General features: G+C 46.5%; 1 protein-coding gene across 13 annotated transcripts in view; it reads right to left on the bottom strand.

The window, feature by feature from the left end:
- The window catches only part of LOC132464801 (pleckstrin homology domain-containing family A member 7-like), a 140,070-nt gene that overhangs the window by 12,585 nt on the left and 110,094 nt on the right, over positions 1–17,391 (bottom strand). For 11 of the 13 annotated variants that reach the window (XR_009527350.1, XM_060061403.1, XM_060061405.1 and 8 more), the window contains 7 exons: positions 16,139–16,204; positions 15,837–15,917; positions 7,014–7,163; positions 6,048–6,149; positions 4,677–4,788; positions 2,072–2,178; positions 1,540–1,737 (listed from right to left, as the gene is read on the bottom strand). Coding sequence is in view for 12 of the 13 variants with exons in the window: in XM_060061403.1 (XP_059917386.1) it covers positions 1,540–1,737; positions 2,072–2,178; positions 4,677–4,788; positions 6,048–6,149; positions 7,014–7,163; positions 15,837–15,917; positions 16,139–16,204 (816 nt within the window). In the remaining variant the exon portion in view is untranslated. The remainder of the gene's footprint in view (positions 1–1,539; positions 1,738–2,071; positions 2,179–4,676; positions 4,789–6,047; positions 6,150–7,013; positions 7,164–15,836; positions 15,918–16,138; positions 16,205–17,391) is intronic. The other 2 variants (XM_060061398.1, XM_060061409.1) reach the window with 1 other exon arrangement.

The raw sequence follows: 17,391 nt of genomic DNA, 5'->3' as shown, positions 1-17,391 counted from the left end.
GCCAGATATTAAACAAATTGTCACACAAACACAGCGTGCTGCAGCCATCATAGCAAGTACCGTAAACAAACGGGATGGACTGAGGCTGCTATATTATGCCTAAAACCCCTTCTATTGCCAAGTTGAACCAGTGGTCAAGCATGGCTCCATGTGCTAAGACACGGGCAAAAGTCCCAGTTGTATTCGACAGATGGAGACAGAAGGTCTTCAAGACAGATGCCTAGGAGGCCGATTTTTGCTAAACAGGTAAGCATTGAGCTAATATTGATGCAGCCAACCATGAATACATTTCAATAGTCTACATTAGCTGATCAACTTACAGTTTTGGACTTTCTGATGTTGCCGCTCGTCTTTTTTAAAATAGAGTAATTGTGCTGATCTGAAAATATGTGATGAGCCCAGTGCGATTTATTATTGCGCTCGACTCGTTTCACTTGTGTATGTTCAGTTTCTCCAACCTGGCATGCCGCTTGAGTTTGGAGTCTGGGGCGGAGGGGGCAGACCGGGTCCCACCCCTATGGGTGGCATCAGGGGTCCTGGCCAATCAGACATAAACCCACCAGTTTCTTCCTTGTAATCTTAAATGAATGAACTGCTGCTTCACTACTGTCTCACTGTACTCAAGGCCTTTGGTCTAAAGCACACGCTTAAAACGGTATTTGAAATGTTTGTTGCAGTAGGAAGCCTGCGCTGTTCATCAGAGAGGACGAAACAGCTGCCAATCAGAGGAATGTGTCACCTTCTTTAAACGCTCTGGCTCAAGAAAATGGGAATACTACTATAATTAAAAATAGGAATAAGTTAAGAAATTCAATGTTTCTGTAATGGAACAATCAGGAGAGCTCACCTTGATCAGGACTGAGACCAAGTAGAGATTGTGATAATTTCCATAACGGTTACTACTGTCATGAATAAAGAGAGTGGCGGAGGGACAACTAGGGGACCCCTAGATGACAACAGGAGGACCCCCCGGACCCCCCAGGTTACCTTACAGTCCCCGTTGAGGACCCCCCGGACCCCCGGTTACCTTACAGTCCCCGTTGACCCCCGGTTACCTTACAGTCCCTGTTGACCCCCGGTTACCTTACAGTCCCCGTTGAGGACCCCCCGGACCCCCGGTTACCTTACAGTCCCCGTTGAGGACCCCCCGGACCCCCGGTTACCTTACAGTCCCCGTTGACCCCCGGTTACCTTACAGTCCCTGTTGACCCCCAGTTACCTTACAGTCCCCGTTGAGGACCCCCCGGACCCCCGGTTACCTTACAGTCCCCGTTGAGGACCCTCCGGACCCCCGGTTACCTTACAGTCCCCGTTGCCCCCCCAGATTACCTTACAGTCCCCGTTGCCCCCCCAGGTTACCTTACAGTCCCTGTTGACCCCCCAGGTTACCTTTCAGTCCCCGTTGACCCCCCAGGTTACCTTAAAGTCCCCGTTGACCCCCCAGGTTACCTTACAGTCCCCGTTGACCCCCCAGGTTACCTTAAAGTCCCCGTTGACCCCCCAGGTTACCTTACAGTCCCCGTTGACCCCCCAGGTTACCTTACAGTCCCCGTTGAGGGGGTACTGCCCGCTCTCCCGGTCCCGCTTCCTCTCGTCCGACTGCCTCTTCAGCCCGCGGACCGAGGTGTGGCGGACCACCGCCGCCGCCTCCCTGGGGAGGGGGGGCACCGCGGGGGGGGTGTCCTCGTAGTCGTAGAGGCTGGGCAGGGGGGGCCGGGGCGGGGCGCCATCCTCCACCTGGGGGGGGGCCGCACTGTGAGGACCAACACTTCATACCCCCTCGTGAGAACACTTGAGGAACACGTCACCATGAGGTGAGGTCATTAGGGGGGGGGGGGGGGGGGGGGGGGGGGGGGGGTACTGACCCAGTGCTCTGTAGAACACGTCACCATGAGGTGAGGTCATTGGGGGGGGGGGGGGGGGGGGGGGGGGGGGGGTACTGAGACAGTGCTCTGTAGAACACGTCACTATGAGGTGAGGTCATTAGGGGGGGGGGGGGGTACTGACCCAGTGCTCTGTAGAACACGTCACTATGAGGTGAGGTCATTAGGGGGGGGGGGGGGGTACTGACCCAGTGCTCTGCAGCGCCGTGGGGGAGAGAGAGAAGGCCCGGGGGGGAGGAGCAGGAGGGAGGCTGGGACAACACTCCTTCAGACAGGGAGGGCACCAGCTTCCTCTCTGGAACAAAGGGGGAGGAGGATGGTTACATCCTGAAGGTAACATCCTGTTTACATCCTGACGGTAACATCCTGTTTACATCCTGACGGTAACATCCTGTTTACATCCTGACGGTAACATCCTGTTTACATCCTGACGGTAACATCCTGTTTACATCCTGACGGTAACATCCTGTTTACATCCTGGGCCCTGTACCACGAAGCTCGCTTAGAGGGTTAGCGAGGTATGTTGAGCTCCAAGCCTGGGTTAGTTGTACCACGAAAGTCGATCTCTTTTAGCGTCGCTGTATCACCATGGTGACTTATGCTCGCAACCAAACCTGGTCGGGAGCAGTTTTTCGGCTTAGTCTAGCCAGAGATCGGCTACTTAAATCGGCGTGCGCAGCTTCCTAGCCCCTCCTCTGACAATGGCGTCACCATTTGTGGGTGTTCCCGTGGACCCCGGCGCACTTCTCGTACAGGCGTCTCTCCGGAGACAGAGGGTTTTACGGGACAGAACCGATCCCTTGGCATTGTCTGACGATATTCAGATTTCAGACTTTATTGTCATTGTGCAAACAACGAAATTGGGGTTCTTCATGAGAGATACAGATTCTCATCAGAGGGTGTTCGTTATTTGATCGTCCTTTTGGACCTTATGTAGACAATGATTACTGTTGCGCATTGTGACTCCGTGACAGAGTGCTAGAGTGGAGGTAGCGCGTCAGTCTGGAATTTCTGCGCGGGGGGTTCGACTCCCAAGTGACGCGAATTTATGTGAAGCTTAAAAAGTCCTAATTCTCATGCATATGGAATACTTATTCAGTAAAGCTTATGGAATTATATTTTTGTGCTTATTTAGAACTTGAACCCATATTTTCAAGGCCGTGCTGGCACCACATCTATGGGGGTAAAATGCATGATGATAGACCGGCGAATTTGAACCCCGGTCGCTGGCGTTCGGGTCTTATACTAATCCACTACGCTACAGCCGCTACCTCTCAGCGGCCGAAAACATGCTATACATTTCTTAAATAGGGTGTATTTAAAGTGAATTCCCTAAATGATAGAATAAGGCAGGATGGACGTTGCTTATGCATTTTTAAATCATCATCATTCTATTTGGATTAATGGCAAACAATTCTGCATTTGGCATAGTTATTTTACAGACAATATGCAGAATCTTTTCACTTATACTCATATAGACTGCTTGATCTATCGTAAAGGTGAGAAAAATGACGCAAAAAACGCCCCTTTCACGTGAACGCGCACTGAACCTAAAGCGGAAAACCTGGTTCAACTAAATGAATCTAAAGTGAGCTTCGTGGTACCATTTAACTCTGATTGCGAGTTGCGGCTCTATCGAGCCAGGTTTTCCCAAGAAAGCCTGGGTATGTTCAGCGAGCTTCGTGGTATAGGGCACTGGTGGTAACATCCTGTTTACATCCTGATGGTAACATCCTGTTTACATCCTGACGGTAACATCCTGTTTGCATCCTGACGGTAACATCCTGTTTACATCCTGATGGTAACATCCTGTTTACATCCTGACGGTTACATCCTGTAACCGGATGCTTTTAATATGAATTCTTATTTTGATAGAAAAGACAGAAGCACGGTCATATAAAAGTACAATATGTATTCATCACCAGATGACTTTAAATCCAAATATATTCTTGTTCTCTTCAGAATGCAATCAATCTATAATGTCAAGGTTAACTATGCGTTGCAGACATTGATGCGGTTAACATTACAGAACCAGTTGTGTCTCCTTCTGCAGAGCGTATGCTCTTGTTCTGTTCTGGAGGGTAAATCTTTAGAAACACCACTCTTAAGTTCTCAAATTCCTCTCACAAAACAGTGTGCACTAAATACTTAAATTCCACAACAGCACACAGATTCAATGTTGACTCAACGTCTCAAATGGATATGGATATATCTTGGTTTATTATTCCAGCATTTATATTGCAACTTAAAAGATTTAAATGCATACAATCCTCATGATCTGACTTCCTTATCTAGAGCATTCGCCCAGTGTGGTGGTTTGGGGATCCTACCTGATCCATACTGATCCTATCAGATCCCACCTGATCCAAACTGATCCTACCAGATCCCACCTGATCCAAACTGATCCTACCAGATCCTACCAGATCCTACCAGATCCCACCTGATCCCACCTGATCCAAACTGATCCTACCTGATCGCACCTGATCCCCCTGATCCTACCTGATCTCACGGTTGTTGGTCCTACCTGGGCACAGACTGGGTGGGGGTCCTACCTGGGGACAGACTGGGTGGGGGTCCTACCTGGGGACAGACTGGGTGGTGGTCCTACCTGGGGACAGACTGGGTGGAGGTCCTACCTGGGGGCAGACTGGGTGTTGGTCCTTCCTGGGGACAGACTGGGTGGGGATCCTACCTGGGTTCTGGGGGTCCTACCTGGGTTCTGGGGGGTCCTACCTGGGTTCTGGGGGTCCTACCTGGGTTATGGGGGTCCTACCTGGGTTCTGGGGGTCCTACCTGGGTTCTGGACCGACTGGATGGTGATCCTGTAGTTTGTCTTACTGCTGCTCAGTCCGGCCATCACATCCTCGATCCTCCACAGTTCACGCTTCAGCTCCGTCTTCTCCTGCTGCAGCAAACACACAACACACTGTCATGAAACACACAACACTCTGTCATGTAAAACACAACACACTGTCATGAAACACACAACACACTGTCATGAAACACACAACACTCTCTCATGGAACACACCAACACACTGTTATGAAACACACAACACACTGTCATGAAACACACAACACTCTGTCATGAAACACAAAACATACTGTTATGAAACACACAACACACTGTTATAAAGCACACAACACTCTGTCATGGAACACACAACACTCTGTCATGGAACGCACAACACTGTCATGGAACACACAACACTCTGTCATGGAACGCACAACACTCTGTCATGGAACGCACAACACTCTGTCATGAGACACAAAACACTCTGTCATGAAACACACAACACTCTGTCATGGAACGCACAACACTCAGTCATGAAACACAAAACATACTGTTATAAAGCACACAACACTCTGTCATGAAACACACAACACACTGTCATGGAACACACAACACTCTGTCATGGAACACACAACACTCTGTCATGGAACACACAACACTCTGTCATGGAACGCACAACACTCAGTCATGAAACACAAAACATACTGTTATAAAGCACACAACACTCTGTCATGAAACACACAACACACTGTCATGGAACACACAACACTCTGTCATGGAACACACAACACTCAGTCATGAAACACAAAACATACTGTTATAAAGCGCACAACACTCAGTCATGAAACACAAAACATACTGTTATAAAGCACACAACACTCTGTCATGAAACACACAACACACTGTCATGGAGCACACAACACTCTGTCATGAAACACACAACACACTGTCATGGAACACACAACACTCTGTCATGGAACACACAACACTCTGTCATGGAACACACAACACTCTGTCATGAAACACACAACACTCTGTCATGGAACGCACAACACAGTCATTGAACACACAACACTCAGTCATGAAACACAAAACATACTGTTATAAAGCACACAACACTCTGTCATGAAACACACAACACACTGTCATGGAACACACAACACTCTGTCATGGGAAACACAACACTCTGTCATGGAACACACAACACTCTGTCATGGAACACCTCTAAACGAATCATCTTCCACGCAGCACCTTAAAGGAAGTGCACCGGCTCTGAAGCTTTATACATGTTGTGTCCCTTTTCAAAGTCTTCCCTAAGGGGGTCTGGTGGGGAAGGGAGGCACCAGGTGCTTCTGTGGTCCACACCCCTACCTGGGGGGTGGAGCTGTGGTTCATGTGCGCCTGCATGGCCTTCCTCAGCTGCTCCACCGAACTCTCCAGACTCACGTACTCCTGCCAGGCCCCAGACATCTCCTGTAACACACACACACACACACACACACACACACACACACACACACACACACACACACACACACACACACACACACACACACACACACACACACACAGAAGGAGAGGGTCAATAGATGTAAACATGGCTCCAGACATGCCTAACGACAGGTCTGGACTAGAGGCTGTGTCTCAGTTCAGGGGACGCATCCTTCGAAGGACGCGGCCTATGAAGGTGTGGCCTTCATAGACCGTGAAGGCCGGACCGAAGGCTGAACGGACGTCTTTAAATGAGACGGTCTGGCCTACGGAGCATTTCAAGTTTTCGTAACAAGCCGTTAACACCCTTTACCTTGCGTGACTACGCGTCGCTCCTGTCACCTAGCAACCCTGACAGCTAAACCGGACGGCGGAGGAGAAATATGGAGCCGTTATATAATAATTATATAAAATATAACGTTAATTAGTTTAACGTTATATGGCTCGTGTTACTGCATTGAACTTACAAATTTAAAATAGTCCCAACTTTATTTTAATATGAAATAATGTTTTGACATAGTTTTGTTATTAAATATGTAATTTCCTCTAACTGCCGATTCCGCTCTCTCCGACGCCATTACTGAAAAAATCCAACGCGCAATGAATCTTGGGATATGTTGGGCCGTGAAGGATCCAGCCGGTGGATCCTTCAAATCCGGGGAAAGAAGGCTGCATTTGTCGGCCGCATTTGAAGGAGCCTTCGAAATGGGACGGCCTTGACGCACCGCAGAGACGCAATTGGCCTTCGAATGCAGCCTACGAAGGATGCGTCCCCTGAATTGAGACACAGCCTCTCTCGAACTCGCCCCCACACATCACCGCCTAGGCCCATGGAGGAGGCATTACCGTGGAGAGGCGGGAGATGCTGGCCCTGATGGTGACCAGGTCTTCCTGCAGCAGGCGCTGCTGGTAGGCGATCTTGTGGGCGTGGCCGGGCTGCTCCTGGTACTGCTCCATCTGCTGGCGGGACATGTCCAGCACGCGCTCCAACTGGTCCTGTTGAGGGGGGCACACAGCAACTACTCATTACAACACATCTTCAACAATACATCTGGACAATGCTGTTCCCCATTAGTCAACTAAAGCCTTCTGGGCACTATTTTGATACTGTTTCTAAAATGTTATAGTGACTAGGGTCTTCGGGAGCAGGAAGTCTAACCCCTGGTCCTCCTTAATGACCTGTTTCTGGACTGTCTAACCCCTGTTGGCTCCTAATGACAAGACTCTGTACTGTCCAACCACTTTGGATGCACACAACGGACGCACACTGCGGATGCCTACATAGCTTTACACAATCAAAATTAAGAGAAGAATATTAAAAAGGAAAAAAGGAGCATTTCTCTAAATAATTGTAACATAATAATATGGGCTATTTTTTTGTTCCTTGAATTTCAAGTTAATGCCGGGCACTTCTGATAGGGTGGGCCAGCTGTCAATCATAGTGGCACCAGCCCACGTTGGCCCGTATGTGGCTACGTGCCACACAGGTCATCATTGGATACAACAACAAGGTCAGATTTGCGAACGGTACCTAGAAAACATCATGGCTTGCGCCAAACTTGAAAAAAGAAAGAGAGGTGGAACAAAACCAATGTGTTTCATCTGTAATGAGACAGTTGCCCTTGTAAAAAGTGGAAACGTGAAACGTCATTATGAAACAAAGCATGGCCACGAGCTGAATTACCCACAAAACTGAGGTAAAAATAAGAAAAATAAGCCAAATGCAAGCATCATACAAAGCAACACGCAAAATGATAGTCAGGTCAGCCAAACAGCAGGAGCATGGAACTGAAGCCTCACTGCGAGTGGCATGGGTCTTAGGCAAGCACAGAAAAACATTCACTAACGTGGAAATCGTGAAGGAGTGTATGAATGAAGTGGCAATCGTTTGAGGGAACTCAAAAAGATGACATCATACAAAAAATAAATCAAATACCCCTCTCTGATTCCACTGCAGTAAGACGAACTGAAATGTCCCTTTTCACACTGATATGGACAGAACAGCTCGAGAACACATCTGCACGTCGGACATTGAACTTTTATCTGTATCATTGCGTCCTTTTTATCTGCCACGCGAGTTTCCTCAAATCTTTTTAACAGCAGTCTATATACATCCAAAGGCGAATGCTGCCTCTGCATCTAGCACTATCTTTGATGTGGTGCAAAAATTACAGTCAATTTCACCAGATGCGCCCAACTTCATTCTAGGTGATTTTAACCATGTGTCCCTTAAGAAGACACTCACAAACTTTCAGCAATTTGTCACCTGTCCAACCAGGCGGGATAAGACGCTTGATCTCTGTTATGGATCAGTAAGGGATGCATACAAATCACTGCCTCTTCCCCCGCTGGGCTCAGCTGATCATAATTGTGTGCATCTACTGCCAAAATACAAAACTGTTTTAAAGAGAGAAAAAACTCAAATGAGGGTAAAAAAGGACTGGGCAGAAGAAGCTGTGGACTGTCTAAGGGACTGTTATGAGAGCACGGATTGGGAAATGTTTAAACAGTCCTGTGGTGATGACTTGGACGAGCTGGCTGATGTAGTGTGTTCATATACTGCCTTCTGTAGAGACACAATTATACCATACAAGCTGGTGAAATTTTTTACAAACAATAAACCATGGGTGAATAGTTCTGTTAAATCTAATGTGCAGAAAAAGAGGCTTGCTTTTAAGAGCGGATCAGTCTCTGAGTTACATGTGGCTACTAAAGAGCTGAAAATTGAAATTTGTAAAGCAAAACAGAAATATAAGACTGATTTGGAGAATAAAATGGCTGCCAATAATTTGGGCTCAGCATGGTCTAGCATGAAAACCATAACGGGCCTCCAGAATCAGAGACACAGCAACCGTTTCTCTCTAGTGGACTTTAAGTCGGACACTGAGTTTGCTGATGCTCTTAATTGCTTTTATAATCGTTTTGATACCCTTGATTTTAGCCATGAAATTCAGGAGCTTGGTTTGAAACTAAAAGAACAACAGCACTTTCAACTATCGCAAAATGATATTTTAAAGGTTTTTAACTCGACAAAGGTCAACAAAAGTACAGGCCCTGACAATATATGTGGCCAACTACTTAAATCCTGTGCAAAAGAGCTGAGCTCCATATTTCATTACATTTTTAATACATCCTTGCAGACACAGCATGTTCCTAAAGTCTGGAAGGATGCTGTTATAGTCCCCGTCCCTAAATCGAGTGGTCCAAAAACCCTTAATGATTTTAGACCGTTGGCTCTTACATCAATTATAATGAAGCATTTTGAGAAGTTGGTAAGGTTAGAAATCATACAAAAAACTGAGCATTTACTTGACCCCATGCAGTTTGCCTACAGGCCACATAGGGGTGTAGAGGATGCCACTGTCACTTTGCTCCACTTGCTTTTTAAACACCTGGAGGGAAGTGGGTCTCATGTTCGACTCCTTTTCGTGGACTTCTCATCAGCTTTTAACACAATCCAACCACACATCCTGGCGAGCCGGCTTTTAGAACAATTCAACCTAGGTTTTAATCTTGTGGGCTGGATTGTGGATTTTTTAACTGAAAGGACACAGAGAGTCAGGGTTAATGGAGTACTTTCCAGCCAACTTTGCTCCTCTACTGGTTCACCACAGGGATGTGTGCTGTCACCCTTACTTTTCATCCTGTACACCAACATGTGTCAAAGTAAATATGCAAACAGGACCATAATCAAGTATGCAGATGACTCTGTTATTGTTAGACTCCTCCAGAAAAATGAGACTGGTCATGGCCCAATAATAGAGGATTTTGTGAAGTGGTGTGAGGAGTCACATCTTCAACTAAACATACTCAAAACAAAAGATATGATCGTTGATTTTAGAAAACATGCTTCCCCTAACGATGTCACAACAATAAAAACACAACCGGTGCAATATGTGGATTCATACAAATACCTTGGAACAATAATTGATTTTAAACTGAATTTTGAAGAAAATTGTATTGCTGTGTGTAAAAAGGGACACCAGCGTCTTCACTGTCTGAGGAAACTGTTCTTTTTCCAGGTGGATAAAACCATAATGACCTTGTTTTATCGTGCTTTTATCGAATCTATTGTATCCTTTTCTTTGGTTTCATGGTTTGGAAGTCTCTCTATTAAGAACAGGAACTCACTCAATCAGGTGGTGAAATGGTCCAGTAAGTTAATTGGTGAATCTCAGCCGAACCCGGCCTCCCTGTACACTAGACAGGTACAGCGGATAACCGAGTCTATTTTAAATCACAGTTTGCACCCTTTGCACAAAGAGTTTCAGCTACTCCCTTCAGGAAAAAGGTTTTTAGTTCCAAGGTTTAAAACCAAGCGTTTTAAAAACAGCTTTGTTCCAGCTGCAATCACGCTGAAGAACATTAATTTTGTATGTGTTATTTATTTATTTGTTGATTTTTTAGATCAATTTATCAGGGTTTTATTATATTTTAATTATGTTGGTCAGTTTTAAGTGTCCAAATTTGGATTAGCACTGGAGCACTTTAATTGTTTTATCCACTGTATGTAACTGTCCCATTTTTATTTGTGTGTATGTGTTGTCCTAACTGTGTGACGGAAGCCCACTTTTAAACTGCAACACAAGTTTACCTACGGGTACGAATAAAGTAACCTGAACCTGAACCTGAACACATCATCCTTTTTGCATAGTTCAAATTTTCTTTGTGGATTTACCCCTACCTGCTCCTTAATGACCTGTCTCTGTTCTGTTTAACCCCTATCTGCTCCTTAATGACCTGTCTCTGTACTGCCTAACCCCTACCTGCTCCTTAATGACCTGTCTCTGTACTGCCTAACCCCTACCTGATCCTTAATGACCTGTCTCTGTACTGTCTTACCCTTATCTGCTCCTTGTATATACACTGTCTAACCACCTGACCTGGTCATCTGATCCAGACATTATCGTGTCAATATATTCAGTGTTAGCTGTTTAAATATCTTGGGATATTACTAGACTTAACAATCTGAATCTCCTCACAATAAGGGGTATGCAGAGCTAGATTAAACCTTCTTAACATCCACTCCCCAGGGTGTGTCCAACAACAATGCTGCCTCAATGTTTATGAACTTCCTGATCCACACACCACACAGTGTTTAAAGGGGTAACCTCCTTTATCAGCTTACATTCCAACACTGAGATTTAAAGAAATGCATTTGGCCTTAGGTCTAGAGGCGGTCTCCTTCCTATTTATGAATGATTGTTATAATGACTCAAACTAAATGCATCACACATGTGGCATTAAACTATGAGTGTCAGGGAAGCATAACCCTACTCTTAGCCTCCGAATCAACCAGGGCCAGACACTCAAGCTTTAAGCAACAAGGCAACAAACGGAGAGGACGCTGGCGCTGTCTGTTCGCCGCTTTTCCAAGCAATTTTTGGGCCAATTTTGGCCAATTTTACTTAAAAAGTGATTTTTTGTTGACATATTATCTCTACTTGGTTCCCTGCAAGCTACATCAGCGACGAAAAGCAAGCTTATGGACTGTCTTTAGTTGTTCCAGTGTTATTGTGTTATTGTGAAGAGCCGTGTAGCTCATTTGTTATTTTGGTTTCCCTAGTAACGGCTAAAAACAACGGCTAAAAACAAGTAGCCGATGTGACATTTTCCTGGTCACCGCTGGCGTTTTTTTTTTTCGGCGATCCTGGTGAGGAATATGCCCTGGTCAACCTGCTAAACTGTCTCTACTGTCTCGTGGATTTTCTGCACTGCCTCCCAGCTCTTCCCCAGATGCGTCGGGTCCGTACCTAGCTGCTAACAGGCAAACATCACTCAACATCAGGTTCGATGTTGACGTACTTCGCCCCACAGCTGCTGAAGTACAACAATCGCTCCATCCCACCCTGTATTTCCACCATTAAGCAGCTAGGACTATTGCGTAGACCTCGATATATCCACAGAGGCTCAGGGAGAAACTTTATTTATGGTCAGCCTGCCGGCTTCATCACATCCATTTGGTCCGCTGAGACGGCTGAGGGCAAAAGACGTAACATCGTGAGATCCCCGCACTCCCGGCTGGATAGATTTCATGGAGTGGATTCCAACCTGCGCGGAGTGGATTTTAAGGCTCTGCGACCTGTACAGAGAATAACTCCACAGTCACTGGTTAAATTTGAACTTTTCAACACTCAATCCTTGAATAATAAATCCAGCTTGATTGAAGAGCATATCAGGGAAAAAGGACTTGACTTCATGTGTCTAACAGAAACCTGGCACCAGCCAGAGGTTTACTCTGCCCTAAACGAAGCCTGTCCCCCAGGCTACAGTTACTTGGAGGCAGCCCGCAGAACTGGACGCGGTGGTGGCCTAGCTGTCATCCACAAACAGGACCTGGAGTTGTCCCCCATGGTGCTGCCTACAACTTCCTCCTTTGAATGTCTTGCATTCACATTCAAGCCCCCCCATCCCATGACTGTTCTACTCATATACAGGCCCCCTAAACCCAACTCTGCTTTCATCCCGGAAATGTCTGATCTCCTCACAACACTCTGTACTACCTCTGCCAATACCATCATTCTGGGTGATTTAAATATTCATGTTGACACCCCCTCATGCCAGCCCGCTGCTGATTTTCTTCAGCTGCTAGACTCCCTCAACCTACAACAACATGTTGATGCCCCCACACACTCCAGAGGACACACAATTGACCTGGTCATCTCAAACTCCGCCCCCATCAGCAACCTACAGGTCTATGATCTTGGCGTCTCGGATCACAGAGTTGTGTCAATGGAGCTCCCTTTTCCTTCCTCCCACACCAAACCAAAGCGGCAGATCCACTTCAGGAATGTGAAAAATATCAACATGGATGCCCTGGCCCTGGACCTTCAACATCTCTCCTCTGGCTCAACTGACTCCCTCTCTGTTGCTGACTCAGTGGACTTATACAACCAGTCCCTGAGCAGTCTCCTGGATCTCCACGCCCCCTTAACATCGAGGTCAGTCTCCTTCTCGCGCTCCGCACCCTGGTACACCAGTGAACTACGTACAATGAAGGCTGCTGGGCGTGTCCTTGAGCGGCGACTCAAGGCCTCTGGTCTGACCGTTCACAAACAGGCATACAGGGAACACAGGAGGGCATATGCTGAAGCCCTGAATAATGCACGGTCCAGGTTCTATTCCGCAATAATCAACAATAGCCCTGGTAACTCCAAACAGCTCTTTTCAACTGTCCATCACCTTCTCAAACCCCCTTTACCATCCCAATCTGATGTCACCACGGAGAGGTGCAACATGCACATCAACTTTTTTAAACAAAAAGTGAATAACATCCGCTCACACCTCTCCATCACTACTGCCCTGCCCCTTCAAACTGCTGACCCACCGATTGACTCTGTCCAGACCCTCTGCTCCTTCTCCAGCATCACAAAGGAAGAGGTGGAGGACGTCATCAGGAAAATGAAGCCATCCACCTGTGCACTAGACCCCTTCCCTACAGCTCTGCTGAAGGCCAACATCTCTGCTGTCTCTCCACTCATCACCAATATCATTAACCACTCCCTCCTGGCCGGCCATATCCCATCTGCATTAAAAACTGCTGTCATCAGACCAACATTAAAAAAAACCTACCCTTGATCCAGAAGTCCTCTCCAACTACAGGCCCATCTCAAATCTCCCATTTCTGTCAAAAGTTCTGGAAAAAACAGTTGCAGCACAACTCCAGGATCACCTCATACAACATCACTTGTTTGAAAAATTCCAGTCTGGTTTCCGCTATGGCCACAGTACAGAAACAGCCTTGGTCAGGGTCACAAATGACCTCCTGATGGCAGCAGACACCGGCTCCCCATCTCTCCTCATCCTCCTGGACTTAACAGCTGCTTTTGATACGGTTGACTACAATATTCTCCTTCACCGTCTGCAATACACCATTGGACTATCAGGAAATGTAAAGAACTGGTTCACCTCGTACCTCACTGACAGAACTGAGCACGTTGCCCTGGGCAAAGCAAAATCACACACCAACAACGTCACCTGCGGTGTCCCCCAGGGCTCGGTGTTGGGCCCCACACTGTTCTCACTGTACATGCTCCCCCTGGGTAGTGTCATTAGCAGGCATGGCTTGTCTTACCACTGCTATGCTGATGATACACAGCTCTATATCAGGACAACCCCCACTTCTTCTGCCCCTCTGCCAACATCCACACTGACCACCTGCCTGGAGGAGATAGAGGCGTGGATGAAGCTCAACTTCCTACAACTTAACAGCCATAAAACGGAAGCCATCCTTGTTGGCACGCCACATCAGCTCCGCTCCCCCACCATCACCAATATCACCTTCTCTGGCAAAAACGTCCCCCTTTCCACATCCGTCACCAACCTCGGTGTTAAAATGGACCCACAACTTAATTTTGACACCCACATCAAACACCTCTGTAAGACAGCTTTATACCACCTCAGGAACATCGCCAAACTCCGCCAATCACTCACCCTGGCTGATGCAGAGAAGCTCGTCCATGCCTTTGTCTCCTCCAGGTTGGACTACTGCAATGCACTCCTCATTGGGATCCCTGGCAAGAGCATCCAGAGGCTCCAATACATTCAAAACAGTGCTGCCAGGGTCCTGATGAGGGTGCGCAAGCATGACCACATCACCCCCATCCTGAAATCACTGCACTGGCTCCCTGTCTCACTCAGAATTGAGTACAAGGTCTCCCTCCTCACCCACCAGTGCCTTCACGGACTTGCCCCCCTCTACCTTCAGGAACTCCTCACCCCCCCGACAAACTCACGTACACTCCGTTCAGGATCCACTCACACCCTCCAAACCCGACATACGAAGCTGTGCACCATGGGTGATCGGGCCTTTTCTGCTGCTGCCCCTAGACTATGGAACGCCCTCCCTGACCACCTGAGGGCTCCACAGACTACAGCTCTTTTTAAACGGAACCTCAAAACCCATCTCTTTAAAAGAGCATTCAGCTAAACTTTCTTTGAGGTTCCCCCTTTTTTTTAATAGTTTTTTGGTATTTTTTTCTCTGAAGCACTTTGAGATTCTTGAATATAAAGTGCAGTATAAATAAAATGTATTATTATTATTATTATTAAGCAACGGTGTCCCTTCGACCTTAAAGAGTTTACCAAGAGGCATGATTTCAATAGAAACCCTCCTTTAGAGCACAGAGGAACGTTCACATATTCGTGGGCAAAAACACAGGATGTCACTCCTTTTTTCTGAAAATTACTTATTTCAGTAAGTGCTAAAATGGCAGATTAATACGTTGAAGATCATATAAGACAATTTCCCAAGAGTTGTATTGGGGTTCACTGACTCTTTAGCAAGTCGAGGATAGCAACCTATCTACCTCCAGTCAATATAAGCACTGAATAACCAATAATACCCTCTATTTATCACCCCGGCAACAATCCACCTCATACAGCCTGGTAAGCATGCATACATGATTGCTTTCTAAAATCCATCTCTAACCCACCTTAACCCCTACCACTGACCTGCTGAGGTTTTATGTCTTGTATAGTCTTCGCTACAACTATAATCTTTTGTACGTCTTTCCCTTGGTGCTGCTGGTTCTGTCTGTCCATAAGTGTTTTTTATTGATGTACATGTATACATTTATTTATGTATGACCTGGCAGGGACGGCAGATGTTAACAATGTACAATAACACGATATTGAAATAATTTCATGCAAGTGTGTGTAATGTCTTACCTTGTCATCCTTTAGGGTGCTGATTCTGCTCTCAAGGTCCTTCAACGTCTTGTCCTGCTCACACAATCGACTCAATTTCACCTGCACACACACACAGTTCAACGGTCAATGTTTTTTAACAGTAAGTGGTTGAGTCATAGCTTAATTCGTGCGTGCGTGTGCGAGTGTGTGTGTTGTCCACATTAGTGCTTGAGACCCAAAATGATCTGAAAATAGGGTCCAGCTCGCTTAAAGGAAATCCCCAAGATTTCCTTTAAGCTGCTTTATCAGAGTTCTGACAGTGTTGGCCAGGTTGTACTTACATCAACGTCACTTTCTGCCACCTTCACTGGTTTCCCAACCTCCTTCAGAAACTGGCTTCCAACCACCTGCAAATCATGGCCAAAGCTCTTTAGATGCGTGTCACAAGAGGAAGGCCTTCTTAGACACACACTTACTCACGAGGGAGAGCAAATACATCAATAGTTCTTTACAGCTAAGGCAGGCAGAGGTACATGTTACATGTATTGCTGCACGACGTGCTATGATATCTACGAGAATACAAGGCCCATAAAGGATCTGCTCCATTTAAAACCACAAGGACTACAGACTTGGATGGATTCACTCATTCACAAATTCAGAGGTTGGTACACATTATCCTCGACTGAAAGTGTGGATGGAGTCAAAGTATGCATTCACATCAATTACCAATATAGATCCTCCAAAAGAAAGCCCTATGAGGAGTATATTAGATACATAGGGAGTAGTCAGGTAGGAGTCTACTTAGGAGGTCATTTTACCTTCTGTGTATTTATAAAACCAAAATACACAATGGGACGGGTGATATTTGTGGGGGAAACTAATAATTGCCTCCTCATAACACCCCCCCCCCCCCCCGGAAGTGTTTCGGCTTCGTTAACCAAAATAAATGGAAGCCATTGGAGAAGCTCCCATCTCACCAGGACTCCTGGAGGGGGTGGACAGAACACCAATGGAAACTGAGTTCAGGAAAGAGCCTTTGTTTTTAAGGGTTCTACCAACAGGTTATACTCAGAGTTCTAGAGTCTACTGACAGGGTTATAGGGTTCTACTGATAGGGTTCTACTGAAAGGGTTCTACTGACAGGGTTACATGGTTCTACTGACAGGGTTCCACTGACAGGGTTCTACTGACAGGGTTCTATTGACATGATTACACTGACCGGGTTCTACTGACCGGGTTACAGGGTTCTACTGACCGGGTTACAGTGTTCTACTGACTGGGTTCTACTGACAGGGTTACCGGGTTCTAGTGACTGGGTTCTACTGACCAGGCTCTACTGACAGGGTTACAGGGTTCTACTGACCGGGCTCTACCGACCGGGTTACAGGGTTCTACTGACCGGGCTCTACTGACCGGGTTATAGGGTTCTACTGACCGGGTTCTACTGACAGGATTCTACTGACCGGGTTATAGGGTTCTGCTGACCGGGTTCTACTGACAGGATTCTACTGACCGAGTTCTACTGACCGGGTTCTCATAACAGCAGAGGCTACAGTAGAAAAATAATAGAAAGCAAAATACAATTAGCTTTCTT

The sequence above is a fragment of the Gadus macrocephalus genome, chromosome 9 (assembly GCF_031168955.1).
Source record: "Gadus macrocephalus chromosome 9, ASM3116895v1".
Taxonomy (NCBI): Eukaryota; Metazoa; Chordata; class Actinopteri; order Gadiformes; family Gadidae; genus Gadus; species Gadus macrocephalus.
Note: the sequence above shows the minus strand (reverse complement) of the source record. Positions and strands in the feature narration are given on the sequence as shown.